This window comes from Artibeus jamaicensis, unplaced genomic scaffold, assembly GCF_021234435.1.
Source record: "Artibeus jamaicensis isolate MK-2021 breed Jamaican fruit bat unplaced genomic scaffold, CSHL_Jam_final contig_354, whole genome shotgun sequence".
In the NCBI taxonomy this organism is placed as follows: Eukaryota; Metazoa; Chordata; class Mammalia; order Chiroptera; family Phyllostomidae; genus Artibeus; species Artibeus jamaicensis.
This window is the reverse complement of record NW_026521803.1, coordinates 370316-396948: the sequence shown is the minus strand read 5'-3', so window position 1 is coordinate 396948 and position 26633 is coordinate 370316. Positions and strand designations below refer to the sequence as shown.

The 26633-nt window shown below is 40.9% G+C and overlaps 1 protein-coding gene and 1 long non-coding RNA gene across 2 annotated transcripts in view; one reads left to right on the top strand and one right to left on the bottom strand.

Annotated features, from left to right (window-relative positions):
- LOC119050945 (uncharacterized) overlaps nucleotides 1–11081 on the bottom strand; it is a 37950-nt gene extending 26869 nt beyond the window's left edge. The window contains exon 1 of the long non-coding RNA XR_005082840.2: nucleotides 10835–11081. This is a non-coding gene — a long non-coding RNA (uncharacterized LOC119050945). The remainder of the gene's footprint in view (nucleotides 1–10834) is intronic.
- Nucleotides 7913–26633, top strand: part of LRRC30 (leucine rich repeat containing 30) — a 32026-nt gene continuing 13305 nt past the window's right edge. Inside the window, exon 1 of the mRNA XM_037147474.2 lies at nucleotides 7913–9006. Within this exon, the coding sequence (XP_037003369.2) occupies nucleotides 8047–8952 (906 nt within the window). The 5' untranslated portion in view covers nucleotides 7913–8046 and the 3' untranslated portion in view covers nucleotides 8953–9006. The remainder of the gene's footprint in view (nucleotides 9007–26633) is intronic.

Sequence of the window (26633 nt, the reverse complement as noted above, 5' to 3'; positions counted from 1 at the left end):
TAGATGAACAAGGCACGTTTTATTTATGTTTCTGATGACATGGGTTACAGAGGAATATAGAGGCAAAATAGGATGGATAGATTCATAAACACGGGGCTTCAGTGAGGGAGAAGCCAGGGTTCAGTGACTAGGTACTCTGTCTGCATTGGCCAATATTTTAGGCTCTAGGGCAGGGGTGTCAGACTTATTTTCACCGGGGCCACATCAGCCTTGTGGTTGCCTTCAAAGAGCCAAATTTAATTTTAGGGCTGTATAAATGTAACTACTCCTTAACTATTAAGGAGTTGAAATGACATTCAGCCCTTTGAAGGCAACCACAAGGCTGATGTGGCCCCTGGTTAAAATGAGTTTGATACCCCTGCTCTAGGGGAACACACACTGAGGAATATGATTCAGCTCAATCAGGGTCCTAACAAATGTATAAATCCACCAGAGGAGATGAGCTTAAAATCTGTCCATGTCCTATGGAAGGGGTCTTAACCTTGGCACTATTGATATTTTGGGTGCATCACTCTTTGTTGTGAGGCTATAGAATGAACTGTAGGATGTTAACAGCATCCCTGGCTTCTCTGCCCACTAGATGTCAGCAGCATCACTACCACCCTCACTGCCAAAGACAAAACACCCCCAAACATTGCCAAATGTCCCCTGAGGGGCAAAACCACCTCAGTTGAGAATAGCAGCTATTTGGGTTTGGTGGGTGGAGTGAGTTCTCTGTGAGACAGAGGAAAGTCCAGATGCTCTAGGAAGTGAGGAAGGATGGCCAGGCAGCCCTGAGGTAGGGCAGTGTGATCACCTCCATGAAGAGGTGACACTGTGGCTTGTGTGAAGCATGAGTGATGCCAGCATGAGAAACAAGGGAGCAGCATAAACAAAGGGAAAGTGTCCTAAAAATACGAGAAGTGTGCAGGGCGATCAGTGGCTACCTCAGTGTTGCTAGGAGGTATAGTATGTGTGTGTGTGTGTGTGTGTGTGTGTTAGGGATGAAATGGTGGGACAGGAGACTAAAATGTGGGCAAGTGTGTGACCATTGGCCTGCAAGGACAGCTTAAGCAGCAAGCAAGTAGGAGCAGACTTTGTGAGTATTCTGACTACAATTCTGAGACTGGATTACAATGGGCCCTAGAATGTCACCAAGGGGGCCCTTTGCGTGAGGTGCTATATGACTTGCTCTTCTTCAGTCACTCCATTTGATCCTCACAATAGGCCTATGAGGAGGAAGCATATTTACCCCACTCACAGGTGAGGATGCAGCGGGGCCAAGACTCACCTGCCTAATGCCATGCAGCCAACAGGACATGCACACCAGGACCATCCTGGAGCAGATGTCCAAGGCTGTCTCCGAAAGATAAAATAGACTTGGCTTGTCTGACAAAGCTCTGTTCAAGGACTGGCCACAGTGGAGATTGAATCGAGATTCTATGATCAGCCCATGCAACACATGGGTAAACTCCTCTGAAGTGATGCATTAAGCAGACAAATGTCAAAATACACTAATAGAAAAGCAATTTAAAACAAAAAGAACAGCCAAGTGCCTTCTTTTAAAAAAGTTTTATTTATTGATTTTTAGAGAAAGAGGGAGAGATAGAGAAAATATTGATTTGTTGTTCTACCTATATATGCATTCATTGGTTGCTTCTGTATGTGCCCTGATTGGAGATCAAACCCTCAACCTTGGCTTGTTGGGATGACACACTTTAATCAACTGAGCTACCAGGCCAGGGCCCAAGTGGCTTTTGCATTGTTCTTTTCTCACATCAAATTTCCTTTGGGGCCCGAATGTTTGTTCATTTTGGTAAGAATTTATTAAGTACCTACTGTGTCCCCAGAATAGTTCAAGGGCTCTAGGGAAGACAAAGAGCATGAAATCTAATTGAGCCCACAAGAAATGTGAGCTGAAAGAACAGAGTTATACAGGGAACAAACCTGAGGATAAAGGGTTTTGGAAAAAGAGCTTGACTTATAGAAAAAAGAAGTTCAATTCAGATCTGCCTAACAACTTGCCCTTGAACTTCTTACTCTAGAAAATCAGTCTTCCCCTAGAAAGAGCTGGTCGCCCACTGATTGGCTAAGCAGCAGTTTTTAGGACAGAAAAGAGCCAGGCACACCCTGTGCTGATGAAGATCCTTGCACTTGAGCTCTTGGAGTGGAATTGGCTGTCTTCCCAGTGTGCTATCAGATATCCACTCAGAGGCTATGTACGGAAGCTGTTCTATTCATTATAGAGACATGTGCTATATATTTTATGTGTATTAAGTCATTTAAGCCTCATAGCAACCTTATAAGATACTATGATTATCTTCACTTTATATATGAAGAAACAGAAATACAGACAAGTTAAGTAACGTGCTCAAGGTCACACAATCTTTCAGTAATAAACCCAGGGATTATGACATTGACTGCCAGGGTGTTGCTACCATTCAATGAGTTTGCTATGAGCTGGAACCCTAGGGCATGTTTTAATCAGAGTAACAATAAGGTGCTTTGCTAAGAAAAAAAAATTGTGCAGAGGAAGGCTGGGTATTCACATGGTAGAAGGAAAACAGAATTTAGAACAGAACACTAAGTGTTGATAATAATGCTAATACTAACTAGTTTTGTAATTGGAGGATCAGTTAATCCCACTGAAGGTCAGCTTCACATTAAACATGAAGTTAACAATGTTGATCTCACAAATCTTATGAAAATCAGATAGACCATATAGTAGTGTCTAAAACAGCTCTTGACACTGAGTAAATACTCTGTAAATTTAAGGTGAGTGAAAAATAAATAAGAGATGCTTCACAGACACAGCATTGATTGGCCTTGAAGAGAGTGTAAAGTTTATGAACAAGGACAAAATCAAACACATGGAGAATGTTCAGTGAATGAATCCAGAGGCATATGTATGTGTATGGGGTATTCATGTGTAATATCTACCACTTATATAAAAACTATGATCTAATGAGGCCTTACCACGTACTCTCACTGCACTGTGGGTCATATACCATCAGAAATAATGAATTAGAGGATTTCGTTATATACTGTGGATTTCATCATTACATGCATTTTACAGATGCTTAACCATGGGCTGTCCTGAGACATGGTGTTTTCATATAGCCTCTCTGCAGATGCCTGTGAAACCTGGCAAAAGGCTGTGCTTGATGCAAAGTTGAGGCCAGCTCAGAATGCATGGCTCCTGCTGCTCTCCCTCCCTGCCTGTCTTCCCAGGCCCCCTCACTTTGCTTGTCTGGATGTTCTCCTCAGTAAAATGTTCACCCCATAACTTTTCTCTCAAACTCTGCTTTAGAGGAAACCTGGGTTGTGACAAGTGAAATAAATTGTTTCTTTTGTTTTTGTTTTTTGTTTAGGGAGGTAAAAGAAAATACACTAAAGATGATACGCAGAGAATAAAGATCCAGATTTGCACGTGCAAAATGTAAACTGGATTATCTGGCTTCATACTTTTTTGTAATTTCTATTTAAAATTACAAATCAGTAAAATGGTTATTTTAATAAATTGTTTAAACATGAATGTTTCTTTTATCCAAAATTAACAGACATAACATGTCTGTTAAACTGAAAAGTCATCCTGAGGATAAAAACAATTGTTTTCAATACATATTTGCATTAGTGGGAATTCAGGAGTAGCTTTGGATGTTTTCATAATCTATTATTTTATACTCTCATCATTTCAGTTTTATTTTATTTGAGATTAAAAATAATAAATGTCAATTGTTCATTTATGTGTTCAATAAACATATGTTCAATTGGAATATATAAAAGCGTAGCAAATATGAGTACATTGAGTGTACTAAATACATTCAATTATTATGTAACTTCCTTGGGTTTTAAAGACAGCCACAGAACTTACCTTGCATTAGATTTTTTAACTTTGTCCAACAATGCCTCATTCTGAGACTTACTCCAAACTGAAATCAATTCAGAGAGTCTTGAAAAGTCTCTTTTAGCAAAAGTCGGATGTGTGGTCTCCATAGTGAATCCTAAAGCCAACAGCATTCCCTGTTACTGTTTTTTTCTTAAAAAAATTATTTAAAAAGGGATGGAGGAAGGAAATAAGGAAGGAAGGACAGAAGGGCAGGAAGGAAGGAGGGAGGGAGGGAGGGAGCCCTGTTACTGTTTGTTCCCCAGGGACCAATACATCATTGTAAGCAAAATAAAAGCTGCCTTGAATTTTGAATGCTTTCACCAGAAAAGAGGTTAAACATGACTTAGACGTCCCTACAGTGGTCTCATGTGTAGTGAGAATCCATCTCTCCTACTGAGCAGGGACTTTGAGAAATCATTCCCCCGGCGGGGGGGGCCTGTTTCATAGATGAGGACAGGGACTGAGAGTCCATAACCGACCCATGCTCTGACTGCATCACCATGGTTACCTAAGTGGGCAGTATCTGCACTTCAAAAAATTAAAAGAAATAAAGCCAGCTATTCATACAACTCATGCATTTGATATATGAGAATCTTGCTGGAGAAGCACTGAACTATTTTTGGAGGGGATTAAATCCATTACATCAAAGTCTTCCGGAATGATATAACTTTTGCTCTTCCTAGTTGTGATGGGGAAGAGAAAACAGGGCTAGTGCCTAATTATGTAGTTATTTCTATGCATGTAGTTTTGTAGTCACTTCTTTATCTATGTTCTCTCCAGACCTAGCCCTTAGAAACTTGAAAAGAAAAATACATAGTCTAGCTATAGTTATTCCACTCTCTGGGCTAAGCCCAGAGTCCTCTTACAGTCTTAGTGGGCTGTGCAGCCCGACTAACTGGGTTCGAATTCTGTTTCTGCTATTGACTGGGTACTTAAACTTGGGCAAGTGACTTGGTCTTGTGTAAGTTACTTGAGCTCTTGCTATCTTCCTCATGTGTGAAATAAAGATAATTTTAAAACTTCTGTCCTTCATTTAAAGTGCCTAGTGCAATGCCTTTCCCATGGTAAACATTCAGTAAAGGTTGGCTGTTGATAAATGCTCAAAAAATTGTTATTGGGGAAAATGTGTTAAGAGGAAAAGAGAATTGCCACAAAGAAGAAAGCCGTTGATTCTTGTTCACACCATCCTAGTTCCTGCTTTCCCCCACATTTCAGGAACTCTAGCATAATTTCTCATGCTCATGAAAGAAATAAGGAAAGAAGAAGCATCATTGACTTTTTATAAAACAGCAGAACCCTGCTGCCATATGCAAATATAAGGCATTTTTTGCTCCCTAAATTTCTGGTACAAATTTAGCCACATTACTTTTTTCCCTTCCTGATTAATAGAACACTCAAGTATTCAATTAAAAGACAAACTCCAAAGTCTGCACCTTTGTCCAAGATTCCCAGGGGCTTACTCAGTCAAAAGAAGCCAGGTCTCTTTTGAATGCCAGATGGAGTGAGAAAAGGCCTCTGGGCTGCTTTACACCTCCTCCTGCTGCTCCTGCCCATACACTGCAGCTAGAGCTTCTGAGTCAGTGATTGGAGCTCAGACCGTAGTCATAGGACCAATTTGTTCTCCAGGACACACAACTACTGTGCTGAGGGCTGCGCACACAGGTTGCTGCCAGCAGAAGCCACCCACAGGCTTCCCAGCCTACCTGGCCCTTGCTAAACTGCATGCCCTTTTCTCAGAACCTGGGTCATCGACTCTGACAGTGCTTCTCTCCTTAAGCATTGCCTATTTTTTCAATTACTTTATTGTTGTTCAATTATAGTTGTCTGCATTTTCTCCACCCCCCGTCCCCTCACCCCAGCCAAACCCACCTCCCTCCCTTACTTCCACCCTCCCCTTTGGTTTTGTACATGTGTCCTTTATAGTAGTTCCTGAAAACCCTTCTCCCCTCTCTCCCCACCCCCTCCCCTCTGGCTATTGTTAGATTGTTCTTAATTTCAATGACTCTGGTTATATTTTTATCGCTTTTTTCTTTTGTTGATATGTTCAAGTTAAAAGTGAGATCATATGGTATTTGTCCCTCACCACCTGGCTTATTTCACTCAGCATAATACTTTCCAGTTCCACCCATGCTGTTGCAAGGGTATACGCTCCTTCTTTCTCTCTGCTCTGTAGAATTCCATTGTATAAATGTGCCATAGTTTTCTGATCCACTCATTTGCTGATGGGCACTTAGGTTGCTTCCAGCACTTGGCTATTCTAAATTGTGCTGCTATGAACATTGGGGTGAGTAGGTTCTTTAGATTGGTGTTTCAGGGCTCTTAGGGTATAATCCCAGCAGCAGAATTGCTGGGTCCAAAGGCAGATTTTAGTTTTCTGAGAAAATTCCATACTGTTTTCCACAGTGGCTGCACCAGCCTGCATTTCCACCAACAGGACACCAGGGTTCCCATTTCTCCACATCCTCTCCAACACTTGTTTGTTGCTTTGTTTATGATGGCCATTCTGACCAGTGTGAAGTGGTATCTCATTGTGATTTTAATTTGCATCTCTCTTATGGCTAGCGATGCTGAGCATCTTTTCATATGTCCCTGGATCCTCTGCATGTCCTCCTTGGAGAAGTGTCTGTTCAAGTCTTTTGCCCATTTTTAATTGGGTTGCTTGTCTTCCTGGAGTAGAGTCATGTGAGTTCTTTATATATTGTGGAGATCAAATTCTTGTCTAAGGTATCATTGGCAATATGTTTTTCCAAATAGTTGGTTCTCTTTTCATTTTAATGCTGTTTTTGTTAGCCATGCAGAAGCTTCTCAATTTGATGAGCTCCCATTTGTTTATTCTTTTCTTCGTATTCCTTGCTTTAGGGGACATGTCCGTGAATCACTGCCTGTTTTTATAGGTTTTACCAATGCCATGGGTCTGTCTCCTCCCAGCTGTATCAGGGCTGCTGCACAAAAGTACCACAGACTAGGTGGCTTAAAGAATAGAAATCTGTTTTCTCATAAGTCTGGAAGGTACAAGGCCAAGATAAAGGTGTCAGCAGGATTGGCTTCTGCTGAGACCTGTGTTCACAGGGCCCAATCTCCAAGTAGTCACATTCTGAGGGGCTGGGGATTAGGACTTCAACATTTGATATTTCAGAGGAGACACAGTTCAGCACATAACACCAACCATTATCTTTATTTATGTAACATATGAGTTAACTTTTTTTATTCAGAAAGGTAGGGCAGATAGGGAAGGAGAGGGAGAGGAAAGGAGAGAGAGGTGTATGCTCAGGGAGGTCTCTCTCTCTATTAATTTTTTTAGAACAGTGAGCACCCTGTGTGTACCTTTCTAAGGAAGCCACTGAAGAGGCTGTTCAAACATATAAAGTGCACCTACTAAACTCAAAATCCCCCTGTGAAACAGAGGGCCCCAGAGCTTCTGTGGTTGAAATGGCAGTGGGTGTCCAGACCCCCTTCATTCTTTCCTCACTGAGTCACCTCTGACAAGCACCATGTACAAACCTTTTGCCTAAAGGATTCCAGGTGTGCAGGCTACTTCTGTTAATTTTCCACAACTACATAAAAAGTTTGAAATGAGTGTGTACAAAATCATCTGACAATCATTAGCTTTGGAAACAAAAACTCTGTCAACCAGCAGGACTTAGTCCAGCTTCACTCTGGAGTCCCGATGAGTCCCGACAACCACGTAGATGGACACTCGCATGGCCTGTTTATTCATGCAGTTTGCTTCTTTTTGGAGGTGGGCTTGTTAATCACGCTGCTCAGCTGTGGTACCCAGGAAAAGCTGAGAGGGAACAGTAAGATAAAGCCTCCTGGTGACCTGTTTGCACACACTATCCTGATAAACCCGGGTAGAATGACAGTGACAGCTGCCTTGTAGCAAACAGAGGGATTCAGGCGGTTCAGTTCCGCAGCCGCGGGGACAAGTATATCATTACAGCCCGGCTGCTCAGAGAGAAACCACCTAAATTCACTGCCTGTCCACAGCCACAGCGGCGTGTCTTGGCCATCTGACCCAGACCCTCTCTGCCCTTCTTCCGCGCCCTGGACTGCCTGGCCACCGTCTTGTTCTCACCTCCATCTGCACTCCCTGCCTGGAACAGCCAGGTTTTTAGCAGCTGGGGTGGGACACATCCCAACCTTTGGGCATCAGGGCAGTGAGGGTGGAAAGGATAGTAATGGGGGCCAGGCAGTCAAGTGCCTGTTCCAAGGACAAGGGCCCCAGGGGCATGGCACTCCTGCGGAAAAGGCAGAAATTCTCCCCTTGGGACGATGCCCTGCTCTCAGGAAAGGACCCCCGGTCCCTGCTGAAGCGGGGCATGTGCCACATCAGCTTCAGCCTGGTCACCAAGGGAATGACAGACATCCCCGACTTTCTGTGGGGCTTGTCTGAGGTCCAGAAACTCAATCTATCTCACAACCAGCTCAGGGTTCTGCCCCCCGAGGTGGGAAGGCTGACCAGGCTGGTGGTCCTGAACTTGTGTGGGAACTGCCTGAAGAGCCTGCCCCAAGAAATCAGCCTCCTCACGGGCCTGAAGGTGCTGTTCATCAACATGAACTGCCTGGCCGAGGTGCCGGCCGAGCTGAGCGCCTGCAGGAACCTGGAAGTCCTGAGTTTGTCTCACAATCGTCTCTCCCAGCTGCCTGCCAGTTTTGCAGATCTCTCCAGGCTGAAAAAGCTGAACCTCAGTAACAACTGCTTTGCTCATATCCCCATCTGTGTGTTTGCACTCAAAGAGCTGGATTTCTTGCATGTGGGCTCCAATCGCCTAGAAAACATCGCTGAGAGCATCCAGTGTCTGAGCAGCCTGCAGATTTTCATTGCCGAGAACAACAACATCCACTCCTTCCCACGGTCGCTCTGCCTCCTCACCAGCTTGGAGCTGCTGAACCTGGACAACAATGATATCCAGACCCTCCCAGATGAACTCTACCTGCTGTGTAGACTGGCAAAGATTGCTTGGAACCCCATGGACAAAGGGCTCCATATTTCCTATAACCCTTTATCCAAGCCTCTGCCAGAGCTGGTAGAGGGGGGCCTGGAGATGCTTGTCAGCTACCTGAAGGACAAAAAACACAACTGACAAGGCCACTGGAGGCAGGGACACTAGCCAACTCACTGAGACTCCGTCAACTGGGTACTTCTTTAATCTAAGCTTTCTCCTTTTACTGTTCGTGTCAGTCAAGGCTCATGTTAATATTTGCTAAGTTGTAGTTGTATGCCATTCTAGAGAGGTGTTTGTTTTTAACTCTGTATGTTCCTAATAACCCCTGGAATATCATGTTTAACTCACTTTAAACATAAATTGAAACAGGACTCTGGTTTTCTCTAAAGAGAAATAATTGCTGTCAGCAGGTCTGATTCAATGGAATCCAAAAGTTAAATATTTACTAAGCACGTGCCAAGTGTGGTATGAGGCGTTGGCAACATCTGGTTCCAACCTCTGAATTGGCAACCTGTAGCCAGGTAACGACAGCAAGACATGCTCCTGCGTCAGCCTTGAGCAAGCATTACTTGAGACCAAAGAGCAAGCTGGAGCCCTGCTCTCCTGGTGATGACCAAATCAGCCGGAGCTTTCCCCTCAAGTTCTGGGGCACAATCACAGGAAATTTGTCCCTAAAATGACTGGAGAGTAACAAGCAGGCTGCTCATGTGTACATGTGGTGGTGAGTGAGTGGCATGGCATGATGGCTTTCAGATAATAAGCACAAACCAATTTTAATGTGCAGCTGCGGCCTTCTTCCCAGTCCTCTTGCATCCACAGCCCCGTCCCTGAGCTTTTCTAAAGACACCAGCCCCTGCTTGCCATCCTTCCTCACTTCACTTCTCCCCCCTTGCTGGGTCTGCCCTCCCAGGGATGAGATAACGATTGAGAAAACAATGACTGAAAGTCAGGAAAGAGGAGGTAAGGTGTAGACAAGCCTTAATACTAATTACACAAAACTAATTACTTTCCTAACATTCAGAGAAGACTAATATTTGCCACTTGGCTTTCACATATGGACATTTAAAAAATGATTTTAGTGACATTTAAAAGGTTTTTGGACAAAACATTGTAAAATATTAAATCTATTTTGTCTTTTAATTATAAAAGTACACAACTGTTAGTTAAATGTGCCAATTTCAGAGTTTCTGCCACAAAGGTCATTGGATGTTACTGCTGTCAAGCGTTCCTAAGACACTGTTATTCATTGAGAATTAAAGAATTAGAATGAGAAGGTAGCAGTGAAGAGCATGCAGTACCTACAGATCAATGGAGAGCCAATTGTTCGGGTGTCTTGGCACTTTTGTATACAGAATATAGCTAACAATGCAATATCGAGACAGAATTGGGGTTTGCTGCCAAGACTTGTCTAACTTCTAAATACCCTTGGCTTAATTCAGTTAAACTTATATTTGTTAGTACCTTCTCTGCATTACACTGGGTTGGGAACCCGGGGGGAGTAAAGCCCTTCTTCCACCAAGAAGCTCACAATGTGGTGAAGGGACAGAAGCCCACAAGGGTTCCCACAGTCTGCAGCAAGTCCTGATCCCTCTCGAGAGAAATGTAAGTGATGGGCTGGGTGGTGTCGACTCGATGGAGCCCCAGTGTCTCAACAGACAAGGAACAATAACCAAAGAGAAGGACGGAGAGAAGTCAGCCAAACCCTATTCACTGCAGCCATCACCCCTAGTTCCTCCCCTTCCTCCCTTACCCTGTGCGGGGAAGAGCAGCAAAGTGCTGGGGCAGTGGGTTCTGAGCATGGCCAGTTTTTGTATGAAGCTGCCACCTTCTAAGACCCACTTAAAGGGGATCCATATAATTTATTAATAGGACAGGTGATCTCCCAAACGGACTTCACAGTCAAATTTTCCACTCATAAAAGACGAAAGCTAATTCCTACTGTTAACATCAGATACCACAGGTTCATCAGCACATTTGTGCCTGGGCTCTCTAGTGGTCAGACCATTGCAAGAGATCTTACCAGTGTCACTGGGCAGCAGCTGAAGTCTCTCTTAAATTCCCCCTCCAGCAGCCACTGAGACCTGCTCTCCCTGCCAGGCACACACAGGCACACTCCACTATCCTCACCCATGTTGGCTTGCTGGAGTCAAGACTATTTAAAGACATTGGTGGAATTTTTACTTGACCTCATGACTCAGTGAGAAATTGCAGGGCAAGCCTTTCTCTGTGGAGCAGAACCAGGCAGATCACTTGCTGAGCTCTGGCTGAAGCACATGCAGCTGTCAGACAAACACTGTGAGTGCCAGGATCATGCCTGTCATTGCTGCTGAACAACCACTTGGGCTCATGCTGAATGTCCATGACCTTGCTATGGGTAGAGAGGCAGGCCGGGACAACAGTACTGAGTTATTCCTGCTGAGCAATCATTGTATTTCCTCTCCATGCTTTTTCAGTCACTTGATCCCAGAGTAACTCTATTCCAGGGAAAGAACCTAACCATATTTTGAAGGTGAACCAAGAACTCATTATACTTTTTATATGAAAAAGGTGGTATCAGTTTAGTTGCAGGCTTCCATCTGTGACTTTCAAAAGTATAGTAGCAAGGTGTTCTTTGTTAACACTTAGCATTGAGGAAACCATAAAAGTAATAGTAGTTGCCCAATGTGCTTTAGATATTGATTCTTTGTGAGTGCTTTTTATTGATAAATGGAACTGCTGAGTAAAATACTGGTTAATGTGCTTAGTTATTCAAAACAGTAACGTGGAGGGAGTTTGATAGAGCCTTCAGTGTTTTGCTGTCAAACTCTACAGTTTGCTGACTGAATGAGAAGTGCTTCCTGCTTATCTTTTTGTGGTTCTAATACTGCCACATTCAAATGACTCCCAGGTATTTCTGAGGCTTATGAAATCAAAGCCCTGGGATGACTGCATTGGCTGCTGAGTATATTTAGCCAAAGAATATGAGCTAATTGGGCGCTTGTTGTGGGAGCTGGCTGCTCACATTCTTGATAATATTGTGGTTTTCATGTCACTTGGCTCTCAGTATGGAGCAATCTCAGTGGTGTGTTCAGAAATACCTTTTGAAGCAGTTGCAGCTAACAAGCATACAATTAAGAAGAAATTCTATGTTCATAGGAAAGAAAGATGACTTTGAAAAGACACATCTGTTCCAGGAATAATACTGCTAAATGTGTGAAACTGCTGCATATTAGGAAAAAATCATAGTCATTACTTGGTTTGTTGACTTAATAAATGGATAATGGAAGAAATGTACTCTATTCTCAGGCTTTAGTTAATAAACTGCCTTTCTGTAGTAACCAAAGACAGAGTGACTTCAGGACTCTGCACCTGTACTTCACAATGATGCCATGTTTGAGCTGAAAAGAGAGAAAGAGGGAATGCTGTCTTTATTTGTAGGGATACATTAAACTAAACCTTTTCTTTTGCTAATGGATTATTGCATTTTAAAATTCATATGCCTCAGAGCACATACTGAGTATGCATTTGATAGCTATGCATTCAAAACCAATGGAGATTGAAGAACTGTGGGCTTGGTTGCTGAAAGACACATGAAGGTATTAACATGGCCTGGGGGAGCCCAAGTGAAGTCACTGAGGTTCTGTTACAAATACTGAAAAATAGGAAATGTGTTCAGAAAATGGCCTTAAAAGTCAAAAACAAATAAAAAAAGCAAAAATTTGAGCTAGATTTAGCCAATATGAAGATACTAAATAGTCAATTATTGCATCAATATCTACTTAAGTAGTCACGTGTGCTCTGTTTTCTTACTCCACCAAAAAATGACTTTCAGTACTATGAAAGGTATACTTGAAAAACACAAAATACCCAGCCTCTATTATGTGTGCAGCTAAGTACCAATACCAGATATAACTCATCCAAGAACACCAAAATACAACCCCATCATATAGTTTAAGAAAGCAAAATAAAATACAGAGAAAGAGCAAAGATATGATAAATGATAATGGGAATAATCTTGACCTTGCTGAGAAAAGAACTTTTTATGGTTGTTTTACTTGTCAAGTTATACATTGAATTCAAAGGATTACTAATTACCAACAAAAATGATAGCTGAGTAATAAATAGGAAGCAAAGAGGGCTCATAACAAATCTGTAAGAGCTTGGGCATCATTAGGCAAGCATAACTAAAAGCTATTAGCATGAAGCTTGCTATGCATTTTATGAGTAATGTCATAGGAATCTTCTTGCAAGGAGAAAGCTTATTTTCTACTTCTTCTAGACTTATTCCTTATTTCATTCCTTATTTAGGTCAGAAAATAAAAATAAAATATGACCTGGAGTCCATTTGAAAAGTATCAAAGTATTTCCTGATACCCTAGAGAGACACATACATTATGGAAACTAGAAGACTGTTGGCTTTGATGGTATGAGTTAGAGCTGCCAGTGGAACATTACATAATCACTCATATTATTTGGTCTTGAGTAATTTGAGTTCCCTAGAAATCAGTGTACCAGGAGATGCTACTTTGGGATGTCTATTTTCTTCTATTTCCAGAATGTAATGCCCATCACTGTATGCATGTGAGGGATAAGAGGCCCTGTGGGGTGTTGGGAAAAACTCTGGACTGAGAGCTGGCCATGTCAATTGCACAGCACTTACTGAGCATCTGTGCATCCAAAGACTATGCAGATGTTGGGGACTTAGCTTGGGAACAAGCTCCCTGCCCTCTATGGGGTCCCAAGTCCATGGACAGAAAAGATGAGGCTCAGGTAAACCTAATGCAATCCTGTGAGAACAACCACACTAACAGTTGCATAAATGAATACAAAGGCATGTGGGTGAGATGGCAGGAGGGACAGAAGTGTGATATGACTAAAATGGTGTGGAGAACGCACAATCTAGCATTACGATTATTGATTCAGCAGTTCCTTTGTTCTTTGTCTTGATGGAAAATTTGTGAATCTCACTCTCCCAGAGCAGTTGACTTTATAACAACTTTGTGGAATTTCCCCCTCTACCTGAATCTGAGATGATGGGCAGGCATGTGACTGGAAAGACTGCATATGATTGATAATGGCAACAGCACGTGTTATGGGCCACAGTGGTACCCCCGAGCCTTCCATACCTCACTGTGTGGGAAGGTCTTTGCTGAGATTCCTGAAAGGACCCTGCTGGCAGTGTCCTCAAAGCTGCTGCTCATCAGAATCCTCTGTAGAACTTTAAGCAAAGAAATCCTGGGCCTGAATTTGAGGTATTCTGATTAAGTGGTCTGAGTGAGGCCAGGACTTCTTTAGTTTGTTTTTAAAGCTCAGTAGGTAATTCTGTTGCTGACTCTTAACTGAGAAATGCTGATATGGGTTCCTACCTAAAAAGTCAGGCATGAAATTTTTAAGCCAATTGGATCAGGAGCTTACCAACTGAAAGAGGGCAATAAAAGGTAGACAATCACTGAACTTGGCCAGCAGGTGACATTCTGCTAGTGCCCCCTTATTATATTCATCTGGTACTTGTTAAAAATTTAGAATTCCTGGTCCCTTTGGTATACTTTCAGAGTCAGGGAGTTAGGCCAGAGCTTGGCATTCTTAGATCCAACCAGCAATACAAGTGATCACTATCCAGAAGCAGACTGGAGAAAATCTGGGCTATAGCTGAATGTGTTCCCACTGGAAAATGGTAAAGCACTGTGTTCTAGACTCAGCTGCTACCTTGTGCTGCTGCTTTTCTTGACCAGCCCTGTCCCAGGCTTTGAAGGCTGCTGAAGTTTATCTTTGCATCCAGCATAGGGAAGATATTCAATAATAATATATTCTACAAATGAATAAATGAATGAATAAAGAGTAAACCAGTTTACACAGATGACTTAGCCTCTCTGGGCCTCAGTTCTCTATAAATTGAACTGACTTTAAAGTGAACTCTCTTAGAGCTTCTTTCAGATTTGAAATTCAGACTGTGTGTGTGTATTTTTTGCTTTGTCTTCCCTTTATCTGTCACAACAGTAAATAGATACCGGAGCTTATTATGATTATCTAGATTATTCAGGAAAAGTGAAAAACATTGAGGAAATGGGTCAAGTATAGTATGCGTTTTTAACACCCCTTGTAGTATGATAAAAATACAATTTAATTTTGGTTGACTTTCAAAAACATGAAGAACTAAGCATTTATTAAGGGCAAATCTAGAAGTATGAAGACCTCCCAATTGTCTGGATTCCATCTCTAACTTTTTACTCCATTGAAGGCTCAGAGGGAATATTTCTGTTTGACTTTGTTGATTGATCAATTTAAAACTTCTCCTATGTTTCTGGAAAAGAAGAAATTCTTAGTCTGTTTTCCATTTAAAAAGTCATTGGATTTGATTCAATAATATCATTTGGGCACTTAGAGCTGAAATCTTTCCCATTTAACAAAAAAAGCATGTGCTGTTAAAAATATATAAAAGAATAATCTGTTCCTAAGAGTGAGTTGTAATAAAATTCACACCTCCTCCATAGTACTTCCCCTTCTACATACACGTGAGTCAAACATAAATTTTGCTATAAATTTTCAAAAACAACTTCTGCAAATTAATACACATAAAGCTGAAAAATAGTGCTTCCTTTGGTTTCTTTGATTCTTAATAATATTGCTCCTCTTTGTCTCCACTGTTTTAGCAAAAGCCACAAAGTGATAATATCTACACTGTGGGAAAAATTAGAAATTTATGACTCTAATTTGCTTTTGACTAACCTTGTTTATAAAAGCTGGTAAGTTACAATTGTGTTTGACAAGAATTAAAAAGCATAAATAGTTGGTACAAAATAGACAGAGGGAAGTTAAGAATAGTATAGAAAATAGAGAAGCCAAAGAACTTATATGTACAACCCATGGACATGAACTAAGGGGGAGAATGCAGGTGGGAGGGGGATGCAGGGCAGAGGGGAGTAAAGGCAGTAAAATAGGACAACTGTAATAACATAATCAATAAAATATATTTTAAAAAAAGAATTCTTGAATAATTTTGTTGCCATAAGTACTTTAAGAACTCAAAGTATAGTTCTGATATTACCCCCTTGGACAAGATATACAAGGTCTATCCAGAAAAAGTCAGCTATTGTTAACATAATGAGAATGGCTTCCACAAAATGGATGTAACCTGGCAGCCAAGCAGAAAGAGAGTGGACTGGAATGCACATGTGTGAACGAACAACAATGACTTCACTGTACTAGTCAGTGGGGGCAGTAGATGCCGTTGAGTGAGCATGTGTACTGTGTGGTCATTGCATTAAAAATGACTACATGAATGAATCTGCATCAATGCCCCCGCTCAAGCATCATGTCTTGTGCAGAGTTTGGCAAAACATCAAATCATCCTCATGACTCAACCCCACTACAACTCAGCTTTTGATGCCCTGCAACTTCTGGCTTTTCCCAAAATTAAAATCACATTTGAAAGGGAAGAGATTTCAGGCAGTCGATGAGATTCATAAAAATATGATGGGGAAGCTGATGATGATTCTAACAAAAGATTTTGCAGAGTGTTTTTGAACAGTGGAAGAGACACTGGGAGAACTGTGTAAGGTCCCAAGGTGCCTACTATGAAGGGGACTGAGGTGTCACCTATGTACAATGTGTCTTGTATCTTCTTCAATAAGTATTTCTGTTTTTCATATTACATGGCTGGATACCTTCTGGACAAACCTTGTATAATAGAAATTTAGGAATATTTTCATTATGGGAGTGAGGGGAGTAGTATAAATAAAGAATCTAGCCAAAAAGAAGAAAAAAATCTTTGTGTTCAATCTTTTAAACTTTCTTATTATGATGATTGAACTATCATAAATAAATCTAGAAAGCTGTTTAATCTTTCAGAAATGTATATGATGTTTGTTATAGAAAAATCTAGACTAACAGACTTCTAGCCAAAATGGAGGTGTAGGTAGGTACACTTTGACTCATCACACAACCAAAAGAAGGACAACAAATTTAAAAACAAAACATAACCAGAACTGCCAGAAAATCAAACTGTGTGGAAATTTGACAACCAAGGAGTTAAAGAAGAAACATTCATCCAGACCATGGGAGAGTTGGAGATGGGCAGTCAGGGTGGAGAGGACTCTGGCAAGATGACAGCTAAAGGACTGGGCAGTCCCACATGTGCATAGGATAAATCAGGGGGAACAACTGCAGAGAGAGACAAACTACGCAACCCAGGATTCCAGTGTGGGGAAATAAATCCTCAAAACTTCTGGCTGTAAAAACCTGTGGGGATTGCAGCAGTGGGAGAAACTCCCAGCCTCATGGGAGAGTTCCTTGCAGAGACTCACAGGGTCCTAGAACTCACACAAACCCACCCACCCTGGAGTCAGTGCCAGAAGGGTGCAGTTTGCTTGTGGGTAGTGGAGGAAGTGACTGAAAGCCAGCTGAGAGCTGAGCAAGTGGCACTGTTCCCTCTTGGACCCCCCCACCACATACAGTGCCACAATGCAGCCACATGGGTTGCTCTGCCCTGGTGAATACCTAAGGCTCTGCACCTTACTATATAACAGGTACAATGAGACAAAAAAAATTACCCAAATAAAGAACAGATCAAAGCTAAAAAAACAGAGCTAAGTGATGAGGTGATAGGCAATCTATCTGATGTGGAGTTCAAAACACTGGTAATGAGGACGCTCACAGAAATGGTTGAGTATGGTCTTAAAATAGAGAAAGAAGTGAAGGCTGTGCAAAGTGAAATAAAGGAAAATGTACAGGGAACAAACAGTGAAGGGAAGAAAATAGGGATTCAAATCAATTATTTGGAGAAGGAAGAAATAAACATTCAACCAAAACAGAATGAAGAAACAAGAATTCAAAAAAATGAAGAGAGGCTTAGGAACCTCTGGAAAAACTTTTAAACATTCCAACATCCAAATCATAGGGGTTCCAGGAGGAGAAGAGGAAGAAAAAGACATTGAAAACTTATTTGAACAAATAATGAAGAACTTCCCCAATCTGGCAAGGGAAATAGACTTCCAGGAAATCCAGGAAGCTCAGAGAGTCCCAAAGAAGTTGGACCCAAGGAAGCACACACCAAGGCACAGCATAAGTACATTACCCAAGATTAAAGATAAGGCGAGAATTTTTTTTAAAGATTGTATTTATTTATCTTCAGAAGGGAAGGGAAGGAAAGAGGGAGAGAATATCAGTGTATGCTTGCCTCTTGTGGGTCCCCTGCTGAGAACTGGCCTGCAACCCAGGCATGTGCCCTGACTGGGAATCGAACCCAGTTGATTGAGTGTGTGGTTCACAGGCCTTTGCTCAATCCACTGAGCTACACCAGCCGGGGCATAAAGATAAGGAGAGAATCTTAATAGCAGCAGGAGATAAAGAGACAGTAACTTACAAAGGAGTGCCCATTAGACTATCAGCTGATTTCTCAAGAGAAACCTTGCAGGCAAGAAGGGGCTGAATAGAAGTATTCAAAGTCATGAAAGGCAAAGACCTACACCCAAGATTACTCTATCCAGCAAAGCTATTATTTAGAATGGAAAGGCAGATAAAGGCTTCCCAGATAAGGTCAAGTTAAATGAGTTCCTCATCACCAAGCCCTTATTACATGAAATATTATAGGCACTTATCTAAGAAAAAGAAGATGATCAAAAACATGAACAGAAAAATGATAACAAACTCATAACTATCAACAACTGAACCTAAAATAAAACTAAAGCAAACAACTAGAACATGAACAGAATCACAGAAATGGAGATCACATACAGGGTTATCAGTGGAGAGGGGAGAGAATGGGGGAAAAGGTACAGGGAATAAGTAGCATAAATTGTAGGTACAAAATAAACAGGAGGGGGTTAAGAATAGTATGGGAAATGAAGCCAAAGAACTTATATTTACTACCCATAGACATAAACTAAGGTGGGAGAATGATGGTGAAAGGGGGTGTGCAGAGTGGAGGGGAATAAAGTGGAGAAAAAAATAGGAAAACTAATAATCAATAATAGCATAATCAGTAAAATCTATTAAAAAAGAAAAATCTAATTGTTCATCTGTGCCTACACTATGCTGGTTATATAAAACTGAATTTAGTCATTTAGTTTCCAAATGAAGTCCCCAGAGGCTTATTATGACTCTACTACCCCAAATAACTCTTTACGTGACTCTCTTTCATAGCTAAGAAGAAAAGTACCTCTGTTTCTGATAGAGCAGAATGAGCAGGTTCGTTTTTCATGCTATGTGAGGTCAGTTCCTTCTTAGTCTTCATCTATTGTGCAGTAACCAAGGATGAATTTGAAAAAATTCATCCTTTACATGGCACGTATGCAGTAAAAGGTTGACTCAGCAGGTGACTCTGGGGTGTTCAAACTGCACATTTCACCTTTGACCAGCTCCTGGGAAATGACCTAATCCCTTGAAACATCTTGCCTGATAAGAGTGTTGTTGTGTACCTGGGTCACACCAGACAGTCTGTGTTCACACTGTGATTATGGACAGGGGCCTTGGTAGCACTGTGTCGGTCAGACCTCTGGAGAGTCTGGAGACTGTGGAGCTAAGGTTGGCCACATGGGAGATCAGTGCCCATGTGACCAGTTTCCAATAAAAACCCTGCCCCCAAGGCCCAGGTGAGCTTCCCTGGCTGGCAGTACTTCATAAATATCACTATCATTGCAGGGAGAATTAAGCACCATCAAACGACTCCATTAAGAGAGAACAATGGAAAGCGTGTGCCTGGGCTCTCCTGAATTCTTCCATATGCTCCTTTTATTTTTGCTGATTTTAACTTGTGTACTTTTGTTGTAATAAACATATTCATGGGTATAATAGATTTTCTGAATCCTGTGATTTTTGTCTAGTAAATTGATCTTGGAGATCTCCCAAAAGTGTGGGTTAGAATAGACTTTATTTAAAAAGCAAGAGAAGAGAAGCTCCACATCCTCAGATTCCCCCTTCACGCTGATCACGTGTGGCAAGCATGTCTTTCTGGGAGAGAGCTCGCCTCCCTGATGGTTCTCTCTTTCTATATAGAAATCTTGAGCACAATAATCAGCCCCCTTTGGTGCTTGCCTGTTACACTTTGATGCTAAGAGTTGTCTGGGAAAGCTGGCTTCAGAGCACCCAAAACCCTTAGGGTTCATAGATTTGTCTCAGGGATGAATGTCACCAGTCCCAGAGGAGATGATCTATAATGTCACTTTCTTCTCTGGAAAAAAGGTAAAGCCCCAGTCCTACCAAATGATTGTTCAGGAACCTAGAGAGAGTCCCCATGTCTCCTTTGAACATTCTTGCTCCTCAAACAACTCTTTGACAAGATGTTAGGCATATCACAATTTCTTCTCAAGTGATTCAATGCTACTCTGTTACAAGGTTATTTACATGTTCATCTCAGTTACTCAAAATATAGCTGAGATCGCAGAGTAAATGTCATTAGGTTTTATTCATTTATTCATAGGTGAGACCTTTAAGCCAAAAGATAATAAATGAATAACTGTATACATACATACATATGTCAGATAATGATAAATACAAAGCAGTGAGAGGCAAGTAGGTCTGGAAGGGTATTTGTGATAGGTGGTCAGGAAAGTTGCTCCCAAAATAATTGTGGAACAGAGACCTACAGACAGTGAGGAAGCTGGCCATGTAAGTGTTTTAGGAGAAAATATTCCAAACAGAAGAGAAAGTATATGGAAAGGCAGAACTGTGTCTGGCATGTCTGTGGCATGGAGTGGGTGCAGGGGACAGCACTGAGGTCATCTTGATGTTTGGGGTGACTCTTGCAAGGCTTCAGGTCATCGGAAGGACTCTGGGTTTTGCTCTGAGTGAGGTGAGGAGCCATTGGAAATTCTTCTCTAGGGAAGAAACACATGCTAACTTGCATTTTAGAGGAGTTACTTTTATTACTGGATTGAGAACAGGAGTAAAAATAAGAGCATGAGAGTAGTTAAGAATTTGCTACAATATTTCAAGTGATGAGTGATCGTGGCTTCAAGCAGGGTTGAAATGGTGGATGTGATCCGATTATGGAGATACTCTGATGCTCCACCAGAAGTTGCTTATGGATCGGATGGTGTGGAGAAAATCCAGAACAATTTCAACGTGTTTAACCAGAGAAGTGAAAGGATAAAGTTGTCCTACATCACAAGAGGAAGAGTTTAGGAAAAAATATTAAAGTCCTAATTTTGAGATGATAAATAGATTTTCAAATCGGTCTGCTGAGCAGGCATTTGGGTAAACAATCTAGGGTTCAGAAGAGTGATGCTGATCGGAGATACAAATTTGGAAATCATCAGCAAAATAGGAAGAAGTCATGAAGAGATGTGTCCATTGTGAAAGACCTCAATCAAAACTGGTGATTTTTTTTTCTTTTAAGTTTCGGTATTCAAAGCGTTATGCTTGGCTGGAAAATTCCCATATGTGACAACGCTTGTTTTTTTCCAGATGCTGGATAAATGGGATATTACTCTATCTACATCTCAGACCTGTATTTGTGAAAACCCTTGGAATTAGTGGTTGATAGGAAGAGAGGCATTCTCCAGTCACACAGAAGTTAGAAATCAGAACACGGAAGAGCACGGGCTCCCGATGGACACTTGGCCCCCACCTGCCTCTGTCTGCTCAATTAACCCACTCTGCTGTTCCAACTGGTGATGCTAATCGGTCATCAAGCAGAGATACATGTTGGTTTTGATCGAGATACACTAAAATAGTTAAAAAAATCTCTATTTACTTCCCTTCTCTTTTTTCTTTTCTATACGGTTTAATTTGTTGGGTCTTAAGGAACGTCATTAAGTTCATAAGCTACATTTCAAAGGAGAATGAGGAATAGCAACATCAATATTCCCACTAGTTTTCTTCTTTGAACTTTGGAAAGGAAAATTTTCCTCAAACCTATCATTCTAATAAATATATTTTAAAGTGAACTTTTGACACATAGTTTAAGAGCTGGCCCTGCAGTTTCTGCACACTACACACTACAGATCCCTGCTTCAGAACCCTGTGGCTCTGGGTGAGTCCACAAGGCAAGGAGGCCAGAGACTTCTCTGCTCCTCTCTGTTGTATGTGCATTTATTCCACTGCTTTTCTCAGTATGAATAACTAATAACTCTCTGGTTTAACCAGAAGCAAACAGCTTTCTTTCAAAACTCTTACTATTATCCTTTCTTTTGCCTTCCTCTCATTCTTTCCACAGGCATGGAAACATCATGCACTCATTCACAAGGAGGAATCACGGTGCTTCACATCCTTATTTTTACATGGAGGCCAGAAACTGCCCCCGTACATTATGAATGATTATGTGTTTTCATACAAGTCACAGAGAGAGGGTTTCCCTTCTAGGGATCAGTGCAGGATGTGAGCCATTGTTTCTTACTTTTCTTTTCTTTATTCTTTCTTTTTCCCATAGGATATTTGAAAGAAAGTGGTTACACAATGCTGAATAGTTTTGAAAAACGAAGTGAAAGTTCTACTGGCACATATGTGCATGTATTTCTCCTGCATATTGGCCAAATAATCCAATTGCCATTTATATCTTACTAATACAAGGCTTTTGAATAGATTCTATACTCCTACCTCAAACCACAGAGACAGCTCACAGAATTTTATCTTCTCACTGGGAAATTATTTTCTCCACATGTGTTTTGATGATGACAGCCTTTTTTCCATCTTGCAGTTCTTCTTCCTTGGGGGAATAGAAATGTAAGGAATAATATCTGACTTGATACTTGCTGTTCTACCCACGTATTGGTGCAGTTTAAAAACTGTCTACAAACTTGCTAACAGCTTACATTAAATCTATACTTTGGGAAAATGAAAGACAAAGAGGAAGGGAAGTAAGAGCCTCTAAAAATAATACATTTGAGAATATATATAAAATATTTGGAGAGAAGATCATTTACTGTTTCTACTGGGTATGTAGCATTGTATAAAGCTACCTCTATGGAAACTAGACAGAATAATTTCTAAGTTGAAGTCCTATTATTCAGCTACATAGGAAGCCTTACTCTACGTGAGTGTATTTTCCTCTATACATGTGAAAAATTTTTTATTTTTTAATTGTATTTTTTCTGTTACCATTTGGTACCCTTCTCCAGTGCCCCCCTCCTGCCCCACAATCACCCCACAGTTGTCCATGTCCATGAGTCCTTTTCCTTTTTGCTCAACACTTTTGCCTCCTGCCTCCCCCCACCTAGTTGTCCTCTATGTATTTCTTAATTCAAAAGTATCATAATTCATAATTAATTTGAGAAAAGAGTGATCAGTACTTATGTTTACGTGCTAAAATGAAATACATTTGTAGCAAAGTAGCATAAACACAGTTCAAAATTCACAGGATTTTTCAGTTTTGAAGTTACAATTTTTTATTTCTTTTAACTTAAGGAATTGATATTATTTTTAATTTTAAATATAAAATTCAAATTTATATTTGAATTTTACTAATTAATAATATCAATAATTAATAATCTCAAAGGGTTGTATGCAAGACTAAGGCTTTATGATAATGTTACCACTTACTTCACATCTTTTCAAAGCTCAAATTTTCATATAATGTAACAATATGTAATGCAGAGAAGAGGCAATTAATTTATATTGAAAGTAATAAAAATTATATGCTGTACCCAGTTCTATAGGTCAAATGATGGCTAAACATTTCATTTTTTTCCTTCTTAATGTATCCATGCAATGATTGCAAACTTTAGAATTAGAACAGAGCAACCTTAAAATTCATCTCATCTAAATTTCGGAATTCCCCTGTACATACATTTTTTTAAAAAACATATATGCTCACTTTTCATAACAGGGGCTCACCCATGTGAAAACAGTCTATTCCATCGATTCCTTGATAATTTTCTTTTAAATATTATCTTTTCCCTTTATTTTCCATCTCAAAATGACACCTCCATCTACCCTGAAACCTGGGATTTACTTGGGCCATCCCTCTCTCTTAAATTAATTCTTCCATGTACTGTGTCACCCAATTCTACCTCTTTTTCATTTCTCCTATCAGCCTAAATTACTATTATGTCACCCTAATTCCTCCTCTCAGCCTATTTTCATCCATTCTCCACACAGGCACAAAGTGGGATTTTAAAAAATATAAATAGGATTATGTGGAGACTCATGCTTGAAGTCCCTCAATATTTACTTGCAATAAAATCCAAAATCCTTAACATGCTCTACATGGCCTTTCAAGCTCAAGATTTCCTTCTTCAGACCCACTGCCCACCACCCTGTTCTCTCACGAATATGCGCCCATAGCAGCCTTTTTTAGTTCCTGCAGATTTTCTGAACACTGCCCTACCTGAGGTCTTCACACACACTGCACCCTCTCCCTGGAGTGATCCTGCCTGGTTAAAGCCCACTCACCCTTTCAGGTTCAGTTCAAATACACTTCCTCAGAAAAACTTTCTCTGACCTTTCTCATTTCCTTCATAGTACTTACCACCACTGAAATTATATGCATGAGCATGTGGTTGTGTACACATAGAATTAATACATATGTAATGACACATACAGTCTTATAGATGAGTGACTTGTATGGTATCTGCTCCCCATCTCACGACAGTAAGCAGCACAACTGGCTTGTTTCACTGCTACATTACCCCACATACAACTCTTTTTGATTCACATTAAATACTTAATACATTGTATAGAATGCATTCACTCCTAATTATTAGAAATCACTAAACACCAATTCAAAAGAACCTATGCACTCTTATGTTCATAGAAGCACAATTTATAATAGCCAACTGCTGGAAGTAGCCTATGGGCCCATCAGTAAGTGAGTGGATCAAAAAACTGTGGTACATTTTCACAATGGGATTCTATGCAGCAGAAAGAAAGAAGGAGCTCCTACCTTTCACAACTGCATGGGTGGAACTGGGGCGTATTGTGCTAGGTGAATGGAACAGGTGGTAGAGGACAAATACCATGTGATCTAACCTATAAGAGGAACCTAATAAATAAAAAAATCAAAATAGAACCAGAGGCATGGAAATAAGAAACAGACTGATGGTGACCACAGGGTTTGGGAGGGGGATAAGGGAGGAAAGCATGGAAAGGGACTAGTAAGGAACAGGTAAGACCCATGGAAATGGACAACAGGAAGGGGATTGACTGTGGGAGTGGGGGTGTGGGCAGGGCAGAGGAGAGCAACGTGAGAAAACTGGGACAACTGTAATAGAAAAATAAAAAAATTTAAAAATTCTTAATTTGGAAGTTGTGCCATAGTTGAAATTTGTTTTATCAATCAACTGATAAGTGTGACTGCCTAGTAAGAAGTATCTTTTAGTATAAAACAAAGTTGCATTTATTAAACTATGTTGTACTTGAGAAGTACAAAATATGAAAGCACTTATTTAGGTTGACTTTAATATTAACAGCATGTACATATTTAAACTCACAGTCATGAGTTAAATAAATACATGATTAGCTTGGGAACAGAATGGTCACCATTGGCAGTAAGTATCACCTCATTTACTGTTTAGCAGAGGATATTATCTAATATCCCCAATTTAGCTACTATGTTTTCTAGTTAGTGATATGTGGAATAAATAGAAATAATGATTAAATATGTTAACAACACAAATACAGATACCATTTATTAAATACTTACCATGAGTTAGATGTATTTAATTCTTATAAGATATTATTATCCTATTATACAGGTTGGAAAACTTAGCCTTGGAGAGCTTACATTTCTTGTCAGTCTAGTAATTGGCACTGACCACAGTCTGATTCCACTGTGCCGTGTGGTCTCTTAGGTGTCTTTTGCTGATCTACCCAGGGAGGGCATTACAGAAGACCCCCTCATTTTGCTTAGATATCTCCCCATAATAGCACACAAAAGATTCAACTTAGAACTTTACACAAAAAAGTTGAAGTAAAAAGACCCTTGTGTTTACTGATGATTAAATTCAGTGTGTACACCTGAATGTGTATTTAAGAAAGAGATCATTAATATTCAATCATGACCATGGTAGATTTTGCTATTACCACCAATTCCCCCAGAATGGGTATTGGTGAATCTTCATTGAGGAACTGATCTACACTGAGTAACTATACAGTGATTTATGTCTCCCAATTAACCTCTACAAAAACCTTGATATCTGGTTATTTTCCATAAATGTGGAGAGCAGAACATAAAGGGTGCCCACAGTTACGTGTGTCGGGGAAAGCAGGCTGGGACGGAGTGATGCCTCTCTTCCTCGGCCAGGGGCAGCCATGTGCACATCTCGGGGCATCGCACTGTGGCATTGCCATAGGGAGATGTCACAACCCACTTGAAGAGGAGGTGCCATCTAAGGCAGGAGCCCTTGGAAACAGCCATGATAACCTGCAGTTAAATCCTCTGGGAACAGCAGCCTTTGCACTTAAGATGTACAGAGCACACCCATCTCACCTGCTGGTCATATTTCTCCCAGCACGACCTTTGAGTTCCTGGTGGTAGATGCCCAAACTTGGACCACTCCAGAATCAGGGAGATTCTGACGAGAGCCTCCCACATCAGGCTCCAGAACCTCTACTGCTCTTGTGGGTCTTGAGGACACATTCCCAGACTTCGTAGTTGTTTGAAAAGGAAATTCTCATCTGGGTACATGCTGGCAGAGAGATCTCTGCCAATGACCAGGCAGACTATACTTTCCTCATCTTTTTCCCACAGGCATCTTCCCTCTGACTCGTTGGCTGAGGCTGGAAGCCTAACTCTGCAGGTTGAACAGACTGTGACAGTTTCTGGTCCTCAGTGTGGTTAATTCCATTGAGCCCATCGCATCCCAGGCTCCAGAGTTTCAGACATGCCACCCTGTTCCGATTTAAAGCCTATCATTTCTGACTCAAACAGGTCTTTAAGCATGGTAGTAATATTTTACTGATTATCT